This window comes from Erpetoichthys calabaricus, chromosome 7 (genome assembly GCF_900747795.2).
Source record: "Erpetoichthys calabaricus chromosome 7, fErpCal1.3, whole genome shotgun sequence".
In the NCBI taxonomy this organism is placed as follows: domain Eukaryota; kingdom Metazoa; phylum Chordata; class Cladistia; order Polypteriformes; family Polypteridae; genus Erpetoichthys; species Erpetoichthys calabaricus.
In genome coordinates this window covers 133,250,447-133,265,091 of record NC_041400.2, presented here as the reverse complement: position 1 = coordinate 133,265,091, position 14,645 = coordinate 133,250,447, and the positions used below count along the sequence as shown (strand labels likewise).

At 39.6% G+C, this 14,645-nt stretch overlaps 1 protein-coding gene across 2 annotated transcripts in view; it reads right to left on the bottom strand.

Moving 5' to 3' along the window:
* Nucleotides 1–360: 360 nt before the first annotated feature.
* sh2d4a (SH2 domain containing 4A) overlaps nt 361–14,645 on the bottom strand; it is an 88,876-nt gene continuing 74,591 nt past the window's right edge. For both annotated transcript variants that reach the window (XM_028805410.2, XM_028805408.2), the window contains 2 exons: nt 11,554–11,771; nt 361–660 (listed from right to left, as the gene is read on the bottom strand). In XM_028805410.2, the coding sequence (XP_028661243.1) occupies nt 568–660; nt 11,554–11,771 (311 nt within the window). In that variant the 3' untranslated portion in view covers nt 361–567. The remainder of the gene's footprint in view (nt 661–11,553; nt 11,772–14,645) is intronic.

Here is a 14,645-nt window from a genome sequence, read left to right as displayed (position 1 = left end):
TGCCTGACTTTCTCAATGCCCACCTCTCCATCACTCGTGGCACCCCATTAGATAGATAGATACTTTATTATTAAGTTCCTTATCTTATCTCTACAAATACAATATTCAGCTCCTTTTTCCCTTGCATGTTTCTACGCTATTTGCCTTTTCATTGTATTTCGCCGAGTTTCACATGATCCCTAATTCTTTTCTCCAGCACTCTGTCATCCACACACACGTATACACTCAGCATATACTGTGCTGCAGTTTACTGATACACATCATTAAGTGCCCATCACAGAACAGCATTATGGTGTTTATGTCCTTAATATAAACAATGTATGTTACATAAAACATTCAGTAAGATTCTGAAAGAACAAGTGAGCACCACCAATTACATTTATTACATATGAATGATAAAGTTTAATAACCAACACAAAAGAAATGCACAGTACACTTAGTGCAACATGATGACAATACCTCCCAATTAGGTTTTTCTTTTTTAAAAAACACATTTCTAATTTATGGACTTGAATGTCCAAACTATACATAAATACTTGATCAAGGTAAGCCTTAACAAAGTGGATATCAATTGAAAAGTTCGTAGTAATCCACCGCGCCTGCAGTCTGTCCGCATGGCTCAACAAGCAGCTCCTTCTCTGCCATAGAAATGACTTCTACCTGTTGGTACAAAAACACAACACTAAAAGAAGGGTCTCTTTCATCACCAAATATTTTTATAGATGACTTCCTCTATCCCCTCTCCTGCAGTGTATTTTCACAGCTAAGTGCTTTGATAGTTTCCCATCACTTTCTTTATAGTGCCTATAAACAGTACTCACCCTTTTAGAAGTTTTCAGATTTTATTGAAATACAACATTGAATCACGGGGGATTTAATTTGGCCTTTTTAACATTGATCAACAAAAAAATAAGTTTCTTTACAGTCAAAGTGAAAACAGATCAGTGCAAGGTGGTCTGAATTAATTACAACTATAAATCCCAAAATAATTGATCACGTCAGTATTTAACCCCTTCAAGTCAGTGTTTAGTAGAGGCACCGTTGGCAGCCTTGAGTTGGCGTGGACACGTCTCTCTATCAGCCTTGCACATCTGCACAAACTGCCACGAGTTCTTGCAGGTTGTACGGACGTCGTGAGTGTACAGCTGTTTTCAATTCCACCCACAAATCCTCAGTTCGATTGAGATCTGCACTCTGAATTGACCACTCCAGTACATTCACATTATTGTTTTAAAACATTGTCGCACAGCTTTGACTTAATCCTTGGGGTCGTTGACTTGTTAGAAAACAAATCTCCCAAGGTGCAGGTTCCTTACAGACTGCATCAGGTTTTCCTCCAGGACTCCCCTGCATGTTCTCTATCCTGTACCCTCAGAAGCCTTCCACTGTGTGCTGCAGAGGAGCAGCCCCACAGCATGATGTGGTCACCTCCATTCTTCATGGCGGGGATGGTATGTGTGTGTGATACTAGGCAATGTTTTGGTTACACGACCACAACCACATTTATTTCTGTAACACATTTTCATACATGACATTAGATCAAAGTTCTTTACAGTAATAATAATAGCTAAACATAGTTACAAACATGGTGTTTAGTCTGATGGTGAAAAGGCTCAAGTTTGGTCTCATGAGACCATAGATCTGGCTGGCCAACACCGACTGTGAGGAGCAGCAGTGGCTGCAGGTTTTTGTTCCAACCCAGTTGCTTAATTAGAAGCCAACCTTCACCAATAACAGATCTTATTTAATTTCATGGCTTGTTAGTGTTTTAATTCTACTATGTCAGTTCATTCTTAAATCATAGATTGTTTTTTTTCCTTTCTAATGCTACATGTATTATCCAAGTAAGTTGAAGCCTAAAACGGATGAGTAATTTTCAGTTCTTCACTTTCTCTTCAGTTTTCTTCTGAGTTCATAATTAATCCAACCCAACTGCTTCATGAGAAATCGTTCATTGCTGATGAAGCAGTTCTTGCTCAAATCACATTTTTCTGGTTCATTTTAGCTGTCTTGTTTGTTAAGATTTTGATCCCTTATTGCTTATTTAGTCTTAAACAGCTGTATTCTCGGTGTTTAATTTCTCCTTATTAACAATAAGATGCAAATGACAAAAGAAACCAGCATTTCTCTATTTAACTTGTTTCCATTTACAGTAATCCCTCGCTACTTTGCGGTTCACTTTTCGCGGATTAACGACTTCGCGGATTTTATATGTAAACATATCTAAAATCATAACGCGGATTTTTTGCTGCTTCGCGGATTTCTACGGACAATGGGTCTTTTTACTTGCTTCCTCAGTTCTTTTGCCCAGTTGATTTCATACAAGAGATGCTATTGGCGGATGGCTGAGAAGCTACCCAATCAGAGCACGCAGTTAAGTTCCTGTGTGCTGCTGATTGGCTCAGCGACGGAGTGTTGCATTAACCAGGAATTCTCATCTCACTCATTCATCATTAACGCGCTAATGCTTCAGGGGCCGTGTCCAAGCACCAACAGAAGATGCAAATGATTGCAGAAAAGGTAAAAGTTTTGGATATGTTGAAGGAAGGGAACAGCTACACCGCTGCACGACATCGATTCTTTTTATTTAAAAAGGAGGAAAAGCATATAAGATCTATGTCCACAGTGTCCTTTAACCAGGGTGCAAAACGAGTTGCAAGTGGACGTGATAAGGCAGTACAAGTCTGGATGGAATCTGCTTTAGGAATCTCTGCAACAAGGTCGACGACGTCATGACCGCCTACAAGCTGCTACGTGTACTTCGTTATACAGTAAGTGTAAACTTATCTACCGATTTCATATTGCTTAGCAGTTGTCCCTGTTTTTAATAGAGTAAATGGTGGGTTGTAAACAATACAGGGAGGGTTTAAAAACGTCCAAATACACGTTAAATAATTAAATAAATATAGTGTCCCTACTTCGCGGAAATTCAGTTATCGCGGTCGGCCTTGGAACCTATCTCTCGCGATAAGTGAGGGATTACTGTACACCTGTGTGGATTTATCAGAAAAAAGTGAAGGACTGAGAATTACTCATCCATTTTAGACTTCAACTCATTGGGATGATATCCTTAGAAAGGAAAAGAAAATCTAGGATATGAGAATGACCCGACATGGCAGAGTTAAAGCACTAACAAGCCATGACATTAAAGTATTGGCAAGGAATGTTTTCTAATTAAGCAACTGGGTTGGAACAAACATCTGCAGCCACTGTAGCCCTCCAGGACTGACTTTACCCACCTCACTGTAGTTTAGGCCACCATACTGACCCACCTTCCATATTCAGTCAAGTGCATTTAGACTTCAGATATTGAAACCCCCTGGACTAGCGTCAGGCGAGTAACATTGAACTAATTATGTGATGATTTTAGGTGCGCCATATTAAATGGGGTGAATACTTAACCCTTTCGGTCCTGACATCCTATTAGTACATATATATGCAGCCATTTTTGTAAAGCACAGGTATGTTTGCAGCCATTGGAACTGGGCGTGCTACTATTAGTGCAGACTGGAGAGACTGGCATACAGTCCGCGAAACACAAAAGTGAAAATGGACGCTTCCGGACTATGGGCACCACTTTCAATTTTATTTTCTCAACAAGATTGAAGTATTTGGCAGCTATCGTATAATAATAGCAATAATTTATTTTGTTGTTTTCATTTTTGAGCTTCCTAGACACCCCAAACATAGAATATCTCACTAAATAATTTCCCCATAAAAATAGAAAATCCAGGGCTGAAAGGTTTAAATTATTGTGATCAATTTTTTTGTTTTTTATACTTGTAATTATTTTAGGCCACCATGCAGAGATCTGTTTTCACTTTGTCATTAAACACATTTTGTTATACATTATTATGCATTGTGATGTGGGAGTCAGACACCGAGTCCACAGACTTCAAGAAAACCAACTTTATTCCAATCAAAACGGGCACAGTCAGAGTCTTTATTCAAATGGGAGCTGCCACTTTAATACACACGGACACAGAAAACAAGCAATAATGGGGTCAGTTAGTGGCCGGGCTAGACTGTTCCACACATCAGCCATGTGCCGACTGGCGTGTTATACGGCGAGGCTGCGAATCTGCGGTTGCCTTGGCAATGGACAAGCAATCCCTGCCTGCGTTGACAGAGTGTCAGCACACCATGCAGCTGGGGGGTTTGGTTTGGGGTCTCAAAAACCTCACAAACTGTAACAGTAACCTTCTATTATTATACATTATGACCTGAAGTTGGTGAATACCTACCTACGTGACTAATTACTTTGTGTTTTATATTTGTAATTCATTTAATCCACTTTGCAAAGATCGGTTTTCATTCTGATGTTAAAAGCTTTGTTTTTTGTTGATCAGTGTCAAAAAACCAATGAAATCCCCTGTGATTCAATGGTTTGTAATAATAAAATGTGAAAACTTCCAAGGGGGTGAACACTTTTTCTAGGCACTGTTCATCCTGCCTTAGATTGCCTGATGTAACTTTGCATACTTGGTGCTCAACATGAAGAGGAGATCACAGCAAAGTTACCCGATAGTCCTCAGGAGTTTTCCACGACTAAATACTAATTTGTCTTTTCTTATAGGCCGCCAACTCAGGTTTCAACCCCCTGGCTCCTATCAGCTATGTCAGGGGTAGGCAAAGTCATTCCTGGAGGGCCGCAGTGGCTGCAGGGTTTTGTTCCAACCCAATTGCTTAATAAGAAGCACTTATTGCTCAAGTGATACTTCTGCTTCATTTCTGAGTTCTCGCTCATTAAGATTTTGAACCCTTATTGCTTATTTTAGTCTTAAACAGCTGTAGTCTCAGTTTTTAATTGTTACTTCTTAGCAATAAGAAACACATGACAAAAGAAAACAGGATTTATCTATTTATCTTGTTTCCATTTACACCTGTGTGTAAGATAAAAAGGAAAAAAAAAATCTAGGATATGAGATTGACCCGACATGGCAGAGTTAAAGCACTAACAAGCCATGACATTAAATTATTGGCAAGGATTGTTTTCTAATTAAGCAACTGGGCTGGAACAAAAACCTGCAGCCACTGCGGCCCTCCAGGAATGACTCTGCCCATCCCTGAGCTATGTCTTTAACTTTTATGGTGCCTTTAAACCAGCGGTCTCAAACTCCAGGCCTGGAGGGCTACAGGTTTTCATTCTAACCCTTTTCTTAATGAGTGACCTGTTTTTGCTGCTAATTAACTTCTTTTGATTTAATTTTAATTAACCTGCTCTTGAAGACACTGACCCCTCAATTTTTTCTTTTTCCTTAATTAGCAGCCAATAATGAGATACAAAATGAGCCAAAACATGACCAGCAAACTGAGTCCATCATATATTATCTGAAAATTAAGAAAGGTGAAGGTCTCAGGAATGCTGATCTGCTCAGGTTCCCTAAACATTTTAACAGTGCTCTTAGAAATGGGAAAATCAACAATTTCAGAAATGTGTGCTATTGCAACAAGCCATGGAATTATAGAATGGGTTTAATTGACTACAAGAATCGATGCCTAATTAAGTAACTGGTTGGAGTGAAATTGGTTAGAGTTTGAGGTCCTGACTGTGGTCTTCTGTTGGTTCACTCACTTTAGATTTCATTTCTGTTTGGATGCCATTTAAGGAAAGATATGAAGCAATTCAGAGGAACAATGAAGGGAAACAAATCTTAAAAAACAAGTTAATTAAAATGAAAGGAAAAGGAGTTAATTAGCAGCAAAAACTGGTCATATATTAAGAAAAGGGTTACAATGAGAAACCTGTGGCCCTCCAGGACCGGAGTTTGAGACCACTGCTTTAAACAAAGCCCATGCTGTCACAAAATGACTTCCCTTTTGAGGTCTTCATACATGTTTCCATTTTTTTCTCAACAGTCATTTTTTCCAGGATTGAAGTGCTGTTTATGTGTACTTCTGTTCATTAAAACAGTCCGTATCTCTTTGTGTTAAGGCAATGTCCAACTTACTGTATTAATCAAAGAAGTGCTGCAGTTACAACCGCTACAGTAGAGTCTCGCTTATTCGACATAAACGGGCTGGCAGAACGTCGGATAAGCAAAAAACGTCGGATACTGGGAGGTGTTAAGAAAAAGCCTATTAAACGTCAAACTAGGTTATAATTTTACACATTACGAACCTAATAATTTTTTCTGTTGTTTTGTTGTAAAACATGATTAACAAAAAATAGACTACACTCACGCTCGCAACTTGCAGTTCTTGTTGCTGATTGATGTGTTTTTTTTGGTTATTTTTTTTGCGGTGGGACGGCAGATAATACAGAATGTCGGATAAGCGAGACTCAACTGTATATGAAAAGGACTGGACTTTCACAAGCAGGTGTGGCTTGTTTGAATTTTTAGCGACGCAAGTGATTCGTCAGTTATTAGCTATTTACTCCTAAGCATGTGAATTAACTGATGGACATAAAAAGATTTTTTGTTAGTCAGCGCATGACCCAAACCACCTCCTCCTCCCCAAAACTGGCACTCTGCTTTTTAATGAGGCATATCTGCTGTCAACAGCTGCTTCTAGAGATGGAAAACTTGGCCTGGGTGATATTGGGTAAGATTATCAAAAATGTTAATCTGCAATGGGGTCATGAACAGGAGGAGGACGTATATACCTGCAGCTCATTGCTGTGTCCTTTCTACCTTCACACAAAATAAAAGGTCTAAAATGGCACTTTACTGGGGGTTGTGGTTCCTCACAGAACAATTGTTTGACAAAGACCCATTACATTATGGGAAGGGTTCTTTTTATATGAAATTGGTTCATTAGCCTTTGAAAAGATCCTAAAATGTGGTCATAGCAGAAATCTGTAATGTATATTAAGCTATCTAACGGGATACTAACAAATCAAGAAAACCAGAACTGTAGTATTGTAGGCAGCAAGAGGCCTTTTGAAATCAGAATTACACTAGTAATCAGTTACCTTCTGTTCATTGGTATTTATGGGACCTGTTGCAGGCCTAAACAAATGGTTCTTCCTTCATTCTTCATATGGGTCACACTTTTGGAAATCAAAACTAGTTCCCCTATGGCAACTTTATCTTTAAGAGTGCAGTTGAAGACGCAGCTTAACTTTTTCTTACAGCACTTACTTAACAAAAAGCATTAAAATTAGTTTTTATGTTATCTACTAAAGTATTGAAACAAGTCAGAAATAAACTTATGTTAATATGTTAGTGGAAAGGTTTGTTTTATTGGAGTCGCTGGAGTACTATGATCAGTCATTTTTTGGTAATATTTTACACTACGCATTTGTTTGTTTGAAGTGACTTTGTCTTATTTTATCTTTCTGCTCTTATAGAAAAGTTATTTATGAAATTCTTTATAACAAAACTTGTTGACTACTCTGTGTACATGTTAGTTCTTTTCAGCAATGCATTCACACTGTTAGAATTCATTTGCATATTTATGTAAACCGTAATTTTGTAGAAATTAACACCAATTTGTGCACATTTTTAACCTTGAAATCAACATGTACTTGCTGTTGGCACATTACTAGCCTGTTAGCAGATTCTTTTCATACCTGGTGATAATTGCATCAGGTAATTAACAATACAAATTGCGTTGTTTCCACTCCAACTGTAAATCCCTAATAAGGTGTGTAGAGAACTGAAATGAAACCAACTAAGAGCTCTTCATTTTCCTTTTTCAAAAGAGCTGTCAATACTTTTTTCATGTTTTCATTATCAAGCAGTTGTTCTTTCTTTTCATTTGCCTGCTTATTGTAAAATACGGTCGGCAGTATAACCTGGACTGGTAGAAAAACTGATGCACTTACCCACACTCACCCAGCAGAACTATAACGTGTGTGTGTGTGTTTAGGATGCTAGAAGAAAACCAAAACAGCAAGAAAAATAATATACACATAAACAGATATACTACACAGCCCGCGATCGGACAGGGATTCAAACCAGTCAGCGATGCACCACCATGACACCTGCCGTTAATCACGATGTGTATAAATGTGAACAAAAAGAAAAAAACATTGTATGTGAACAGCTAGAATTTCATGACATTGAAACGTATCCTCTTATTAGCTGTCTCCTGCGGCTCCTCCTGTGTAGAAGTGAAACAGGACAGTGAGGAGGGCCCTGCCCGGATGCCCACTCCTGACGTCACGCTTCCTCCTCCCCTCGGCCCGCAGCCTCTGTCTCTGATTAGCACGAATATATCCCTCCTGCAAGCAAACTATGATTCTTAGCGCGATGATAGAAGTTGCAAAATCAGCCGGAGTGTTCAAACAAATTATACAAAAAAAACCCGATCTAAATCTGTTAAGTAGTTCTCTCGTTTGCTAGCTAAGCGGCGGTAAGGAACACCCTGAGGCTGGCACATGAGTGAGGAGGGCCACACCCCGCCTCCCCTCAGCCCGCTGCATGTCTCTTGGATTTGTGCAAATAAATCAGTACCGCAAGCGAACTATGATACATAGCACGATGAGAGAAGTTGCAAAATCAACCGGAATGTTCAAGCAAATTCTAGAAAAAAATCCGATCTAAATCCGTTAAGTAGTTTCTCTTGTAAAAGGCAGACAGACAGATGTTGGATTTTTTGTGACCCAGCCGGGCAAACCCTGGAGGACCGGAGGAGGGCTTATGCCTCCCCCAGACCACGTGGGGTCGACCACCCTGGTGGCTTTGGGGACCACAGGAACTGAGCTTGGAAGCTCAACCCTATAGGGGCCCGTGGTCACCGCCAGGGGGTGCCCCAATGACTTTGGAGCCCTGGCCCTCAGCACTTCCACCACACCCGGAAGTGCTGGGGGGAAGAAGACTAGGGACACCCAGAGTGCTTCCGGGTGTGCAGCCGGTACTTCCGCCACACTGGGGAGCGCCGGCGGAAGTTAATCGGGAGGCACCTGGAGCACATCTGGGTGGGGATAAAAGGGGCCGCCTCCCTCCATTCGATGGCTGAAGTCGGGTGAGGAGAAGGACAGAACTTGGTGGAGAGGAGTGGAGGCGGTCTGAAGAAGGCATTGAATGAGAGGCCTGGACTTTTGGGGGGGAGTTGCTTGGCATTGTCTGCACTATTTTAAATATTAGGTGTAAATTAACGTGTGTGTGGTGCTTAAAACATGCCTACCTGTCTGTGTCCAGGCCATATTCCATTTTATATATATATATATATATATATATATATATATATATATATATATATATAATATATATAGCTACAAATTCAAATAAAGCTTATTCTTCAAGTGGTGCTCATATAAAAAAAAAGAAAAAGAAAAATGAGAACACACAAAAAAAGGTCTAAATATCGAATAAAAATGTCATTTTGCATGTATTCCATAAGGGTCCCATATGCCAGGGAGTTGCAGTGATTAACAGTTCTGTGGTAAATAATGTCTCTATGTTTTGTCATACTTTTTAAGCATTATACTGCACATTCCTCAAAACTGTCCTCATGTCTTTTCAAATGTCTGTTACCATAAATGGATGATTTCAGAACAGACATCGATTAGCCAACTGTAGCTCTTTGGTTAGCTATCGGTTACATTGTTCTTTTCACCTCAGTGCTAACTGGCGTTGTGTCATGGTGGCCCTTTGAGTCCTGTTGTGTTGTGTCCAAGGACTCAGGTTAGTTTCCCAAGGTGTCTGAGTTTGTCCGTCCTCCCTGCACTCACGTGAGTCTTCCTGGGGTATTCTGAATTACGTGTGCATCATTAACTCTTAATTATCTGGTATAAATACATCTAGGTGGATATAAGAGTGTGCACTGCGATGGACTGACCATATGCCATAAGGAATGGCTGGTATGGTGAATATCCTTATTATGGCAGAAATGAAGCTTGTGGTGGTTTTTGCAGAAAGTGGTATAATATATTTGCATATACAGGTCAGTGAATAATTATCTGAACTTTTCTGAGAATTTTGTTTTTGGGAAGGCTGTACACCTTTCCCCGCATACAGCTGGAATCATGGCGTGGCTGTGGTCACAGTGGTAAAGTTTCAGCCTTGATTGGTTTCTTTTGTTGTTTTCTCGGAATAAACATGGCCACTTTGCTTTCTGTTTGCACCAATGAAAAGCAGCAAGCAGTAATGTGCTTTTTGTGGGCTGAAGGTGTACCTGGGACTAAAAATCATCATTGGTTTGTCAGAATCATGGTATGGACTTGTTTAGTGTTCTCATCGGTAGTGGACATGGATGAGCATCCCACTCCTTTGTGCTAACTACTTGTCTGACCATATTTGTACTTCTCAATTCATTCATGGATACTCCACCAGGGTAAAAACACTCTCCATACTGTGCAGGAAGCCTTCTTTGGGTTTTGAGCCTGGTACACCTTCAACCCATAAAGAGCAGATCGCTGCTCACTACTGTTTTTTTACTGCAAACCGGAGAGTGGAGCAGCCATGTTTACACCTAGAAAACAACAAGAGAAACTGACTGATAAAGGCTGAAACTTTACTACTTTGACCACAGACAGAAACCCAAACAGAATTACCACAAAAGTGTGGATAATTACTGACTTACCCTCGTACCTTTTAGACAAGAACATTTTATTAACTATCAAAAGTCAACCGACTTGCCCCTTAATAATTAATCATGTTGCATCTCTTATCCGTCATAGTGTTGAAAGCAGTTATTCTCCTCTCTGGCGTGGATCGACAAAGTGCAGCTTATGTGTCTGTCAGTTACTCACTGAGCAAACGCTAGACATGACACCACCTTTTCCAATCCTCCCTCTATTTCAGATTGCTGGATTTAAACAGACATCAGTTGTCCTGTCTTTTTATTCCAATGCGCTGGTGCAGACAGTCTTTTGCATGCACAGATTTGCATGTCATGTGATAGGATATGTTTTATGTTTACATTTTTATGCAATTTTTTTCAATACGTTTTTTAAATCTATACCACACAAACAATTTCATCCAATGTACCCATCCATCTATTCCTAAGACCCAGTTTTTCCAGGAAAGGTAAGCGCACTCTCCTGAAATGGTGAGGAAGAGTTCAGAAAATGGAAAGATGGATGGGTGTTAAATAGCTCTGCACAAGATCTTGAAGAGCAGGCAAGTTAAAATGTGTTAATTGTTCATGGATTAGTAAAACGAATGTTGGTAATTTGTTCAGCTGTAGACAGAGTTACGGAAAGCTAACAAACAAGAAAAAAAAAACGGAATCAAAAGGCAGTGCTAAAGCAGCCCCCAGGATTGGAATTTGAGGTGCTCTCTATTGAATATTGGCATGTAAGAGCAATGGACACACTCTAAACTTGGATGACAGCACTTCCATCATCTGTCAAGGAAATGGCCTTCTTACCATGATTAACTGTCAAATACAACTTAATCTTCCTGCCATTCTGTTCTTACCCCCCATACAGATCCACATTCTAAGAAGCTTTATGCTGAGGAGTGCCCTAAATGCTTTTCTCTGGCTTCCCTAACTCTGCACCTGCTCCTCACCTTCATCCAATATAAACCAGTACCATGCCCACCCCAGTATTCCATGCTTTTAATAAGTTCTAGAACAGAAACATCAAAGCTGGGCACTCGAGAATACAACACCACTGCATTCTGAAATATCTCAGTTCTACAAGGTGGGAGATTTTACCTTGTGGTAGTCGACAAGATCAACCAGAGAGGCATGCTGCAGCTGATCCACTCCTAGAAAGCTGTATGTTTCGGAGGCATCGATGAGAAAGTGCTTGTAAGATTTTTGGCAGTGATAAGAAAGCACATATCCCATAATCTTTTCACTGACCCTGATGAGAAAATGTCCTGGGCCTTTAGTACTGAGTAGATCCTCTGATTTCTGTCTTGTAATGATTCCTTGAAAGAAGAAAAGAAAAAGCCGCACATTTCACAATCAGTCCACAATTTTAAAACGATAAACTTCACTGCTTAAAAACTGGACATCCGGGTAACAGTTCAAAACTTTACACTTTACAATAACGATTTATAAAACATAGTCTCCCATATTGAGCCACTAGATGGGTCCCTTGGGACTGGCATGTGGGAATAAAACAGAACTGCCTGACACCAACATAATAACCAACTGAACTGTGCAGCAAATGGCATGGCTTGGTTTCCTTCCTTTTGTTTCTTCTGACACAAGCCCTGTATGAAAACTAACAGGCTATGAGTGAAGTGACAGCCACTCCTCTCTCCACAATCTCATATGAGGTACAGACGACATACAACACACTACAAAAATACTTGTGATGTGGAAGAAAAAAAATAAATACTTAATGCTGAATACAGATACAGCATACAAAACATATACAATATATAATCAGCCACCCTACCAAACTGAAGTCCAAATTAAAATCTTTAAGAACTCTCCCTGGAGGAAGGAGGATTTGAGATATATCAAAAGCTGATGGGAAGTGTACAAACAGGAACTATACATGAGTCTTGAAGCCCTCCAAGTGGTCATGCAAGAGATGAAGCAAAGTGTTAGTGATGTCCTCTGTACCTCTATTAGACTGGGATCCTTTATAGTCAGTCAGTCATCCTCCAACCCACTATATCCTACCACAGGGTCACGGGGGTCATCTTGAGCCAATCCCAGCCAGCACAGGGTGCCAACCCATCGCAGGGCACACACACACACCAAGCACACACTAGAGACAATTTAGGATTACCAATGCACCTAACCTGCATGTCTTTGGACTGTGGGAGGAAACCAGAGCACCCGGAGGAAACCCACGCAGACACGGGGAGAACATGCAAACTCCACGCAGGGAGCGAACCCTGGTCTCCTTACTACGAGGCAGCAGTGCTACCACTGTGCCACCGTGCCACCCTTCTCTTTATAGTTTTTCCAAATATCTTCATAGCCAGTGATACCAGAGCCACTGCTCTGAAGTCTTTTAAACTGTTGGAGGTTTTGCTTTTAGCTGCAGGAGTTACCGACATCTGTTTCCACAGCTTTGGGATCTTCTGCTGTTCTAATGACAACTTGAAAATAAAGTAAAGTGAAGAATGGAGCTGGGCTGCCCAGTAGTCTTCTCAAGTCAAGTCTTCTGATACAATGTTCTGGCCCTGGATGTTTATTTGTTTTTAATTTTCTAAGAAATATTCTCTGCTGTGCATCCCTTTGAACAAACAAATCCCATTTCCTTATCAGACACCTTTGGCTTCAAGCACTACACTTGTTTAGTACACTCAAACTGCACAAATCTTCAGTAGAATTCATTAGACCCACTAGCTACTGTAAATTAAAGTTTGAGTTAAAACCAAAAACCTGTATATTGTTATTATTTTTGACTAATGCTGGCCAGCTAAACTTTTAACCTCATTGGCTTTAACCCAGAGTGTGATTTGGGCAATTCTAGGCAACTACAGTTACCCATGAGTCCGATTCAGAGTGATGTGTAATGATCTGCTTTACATTTTTAAGCCCAAATAACACTTGGGACAGTGTTCTGCTTCTACAGTGCATGAAATAACATGCTGCCAAAAATCATGAATATTTCTATGTGTTCTGCCACTCTAAGGTAACATCAATATTCATGAGTGTAGTGGAGTCCTTCAACTAAAAATACATCAGCTGTACATTGGTGACTGCCTCAAAGCACATCAACTAAATCTGTATCAGTACCACAGTAGGCACTAAATATACCTTTTCTACTACATTTATGTTGAAATTTTGGTATTTACGAGTTTCAATTACATTTTAAAACTTTTTTTCTGAAAAAAATCAGTGTTTTTGGATTGTTTTTCTTGGGATAAACATAACACTAAGAAGGATAATGCCTGACCAGGCAGAGTTCACATTATGTGTGGACAGCTTCTGTTCATTATTATGCTTATAAGCAAATTTAGTTGGTTTAATCCAAACTTTGAACCCTTCTGTGCTGCACATACCTCATTAGTATTGTTTTGCTACAGCTAAGGTTGTTGCCTTGGGTCAAGTGTATTTCAGATTCTGTGTTGTTATTTAAATGTCATTTTGTTTATTATGTTATTAATTCTGTATTTGGTCTTATTTTGTCCTTTCACTTTGGTCATTTTATGCTTTTCTTAGATAGATAGATAGATAGATAGATAGATAGATAGATAGATAGATACTTTATTGTGCTTTGATGTAGTTTTGCTTGTGATCTGTATGTAAAGCCTAAGGAGGCAGGGCCACCTAATCAATGGCTCCAGGAGTATTTAAATCACAGCTTGATCGTAACAGTAGTGTTTGAGGTTTGTTCTTAATTCTTGGTATGTTTTTTGTAGCGAAGCCATTTGCTCTACAGATGACACAATCAGTGATTGGTAAATTGGCCAAGCTCAAAAAATATATATTGTTAAGCTGCTTTTTCTATGATTTACAGTATTGAAGTTGTAGAGCTACATTATGCAAAATATTAACAATAACTGCGCAAGCACACATGTCATTTTGCTGAAGTATACAGTCAGGAGAGTGTGAAGACAGAAATATTGGCTTTTACATTAAAGAACGATGAATTAATAAACTGAGAAAGGGGAATCGAAGTTATTCTGTGCATGAAGAGGAATGGCAGATGCATACGTTGTCTAGCTTGGATGTGATGTCTTTGGAGTGTAAGAAAACAGAGGCACATCTTTGGTAGAAATTAAAAATAAATCCACCCAGAACATTATATTTATATATTTTTTATATGCTGAATGTTATACCTTATACATTGTAGTGATGAGAAACATTTTAATTTCATGTTTTCCACGCTGAAT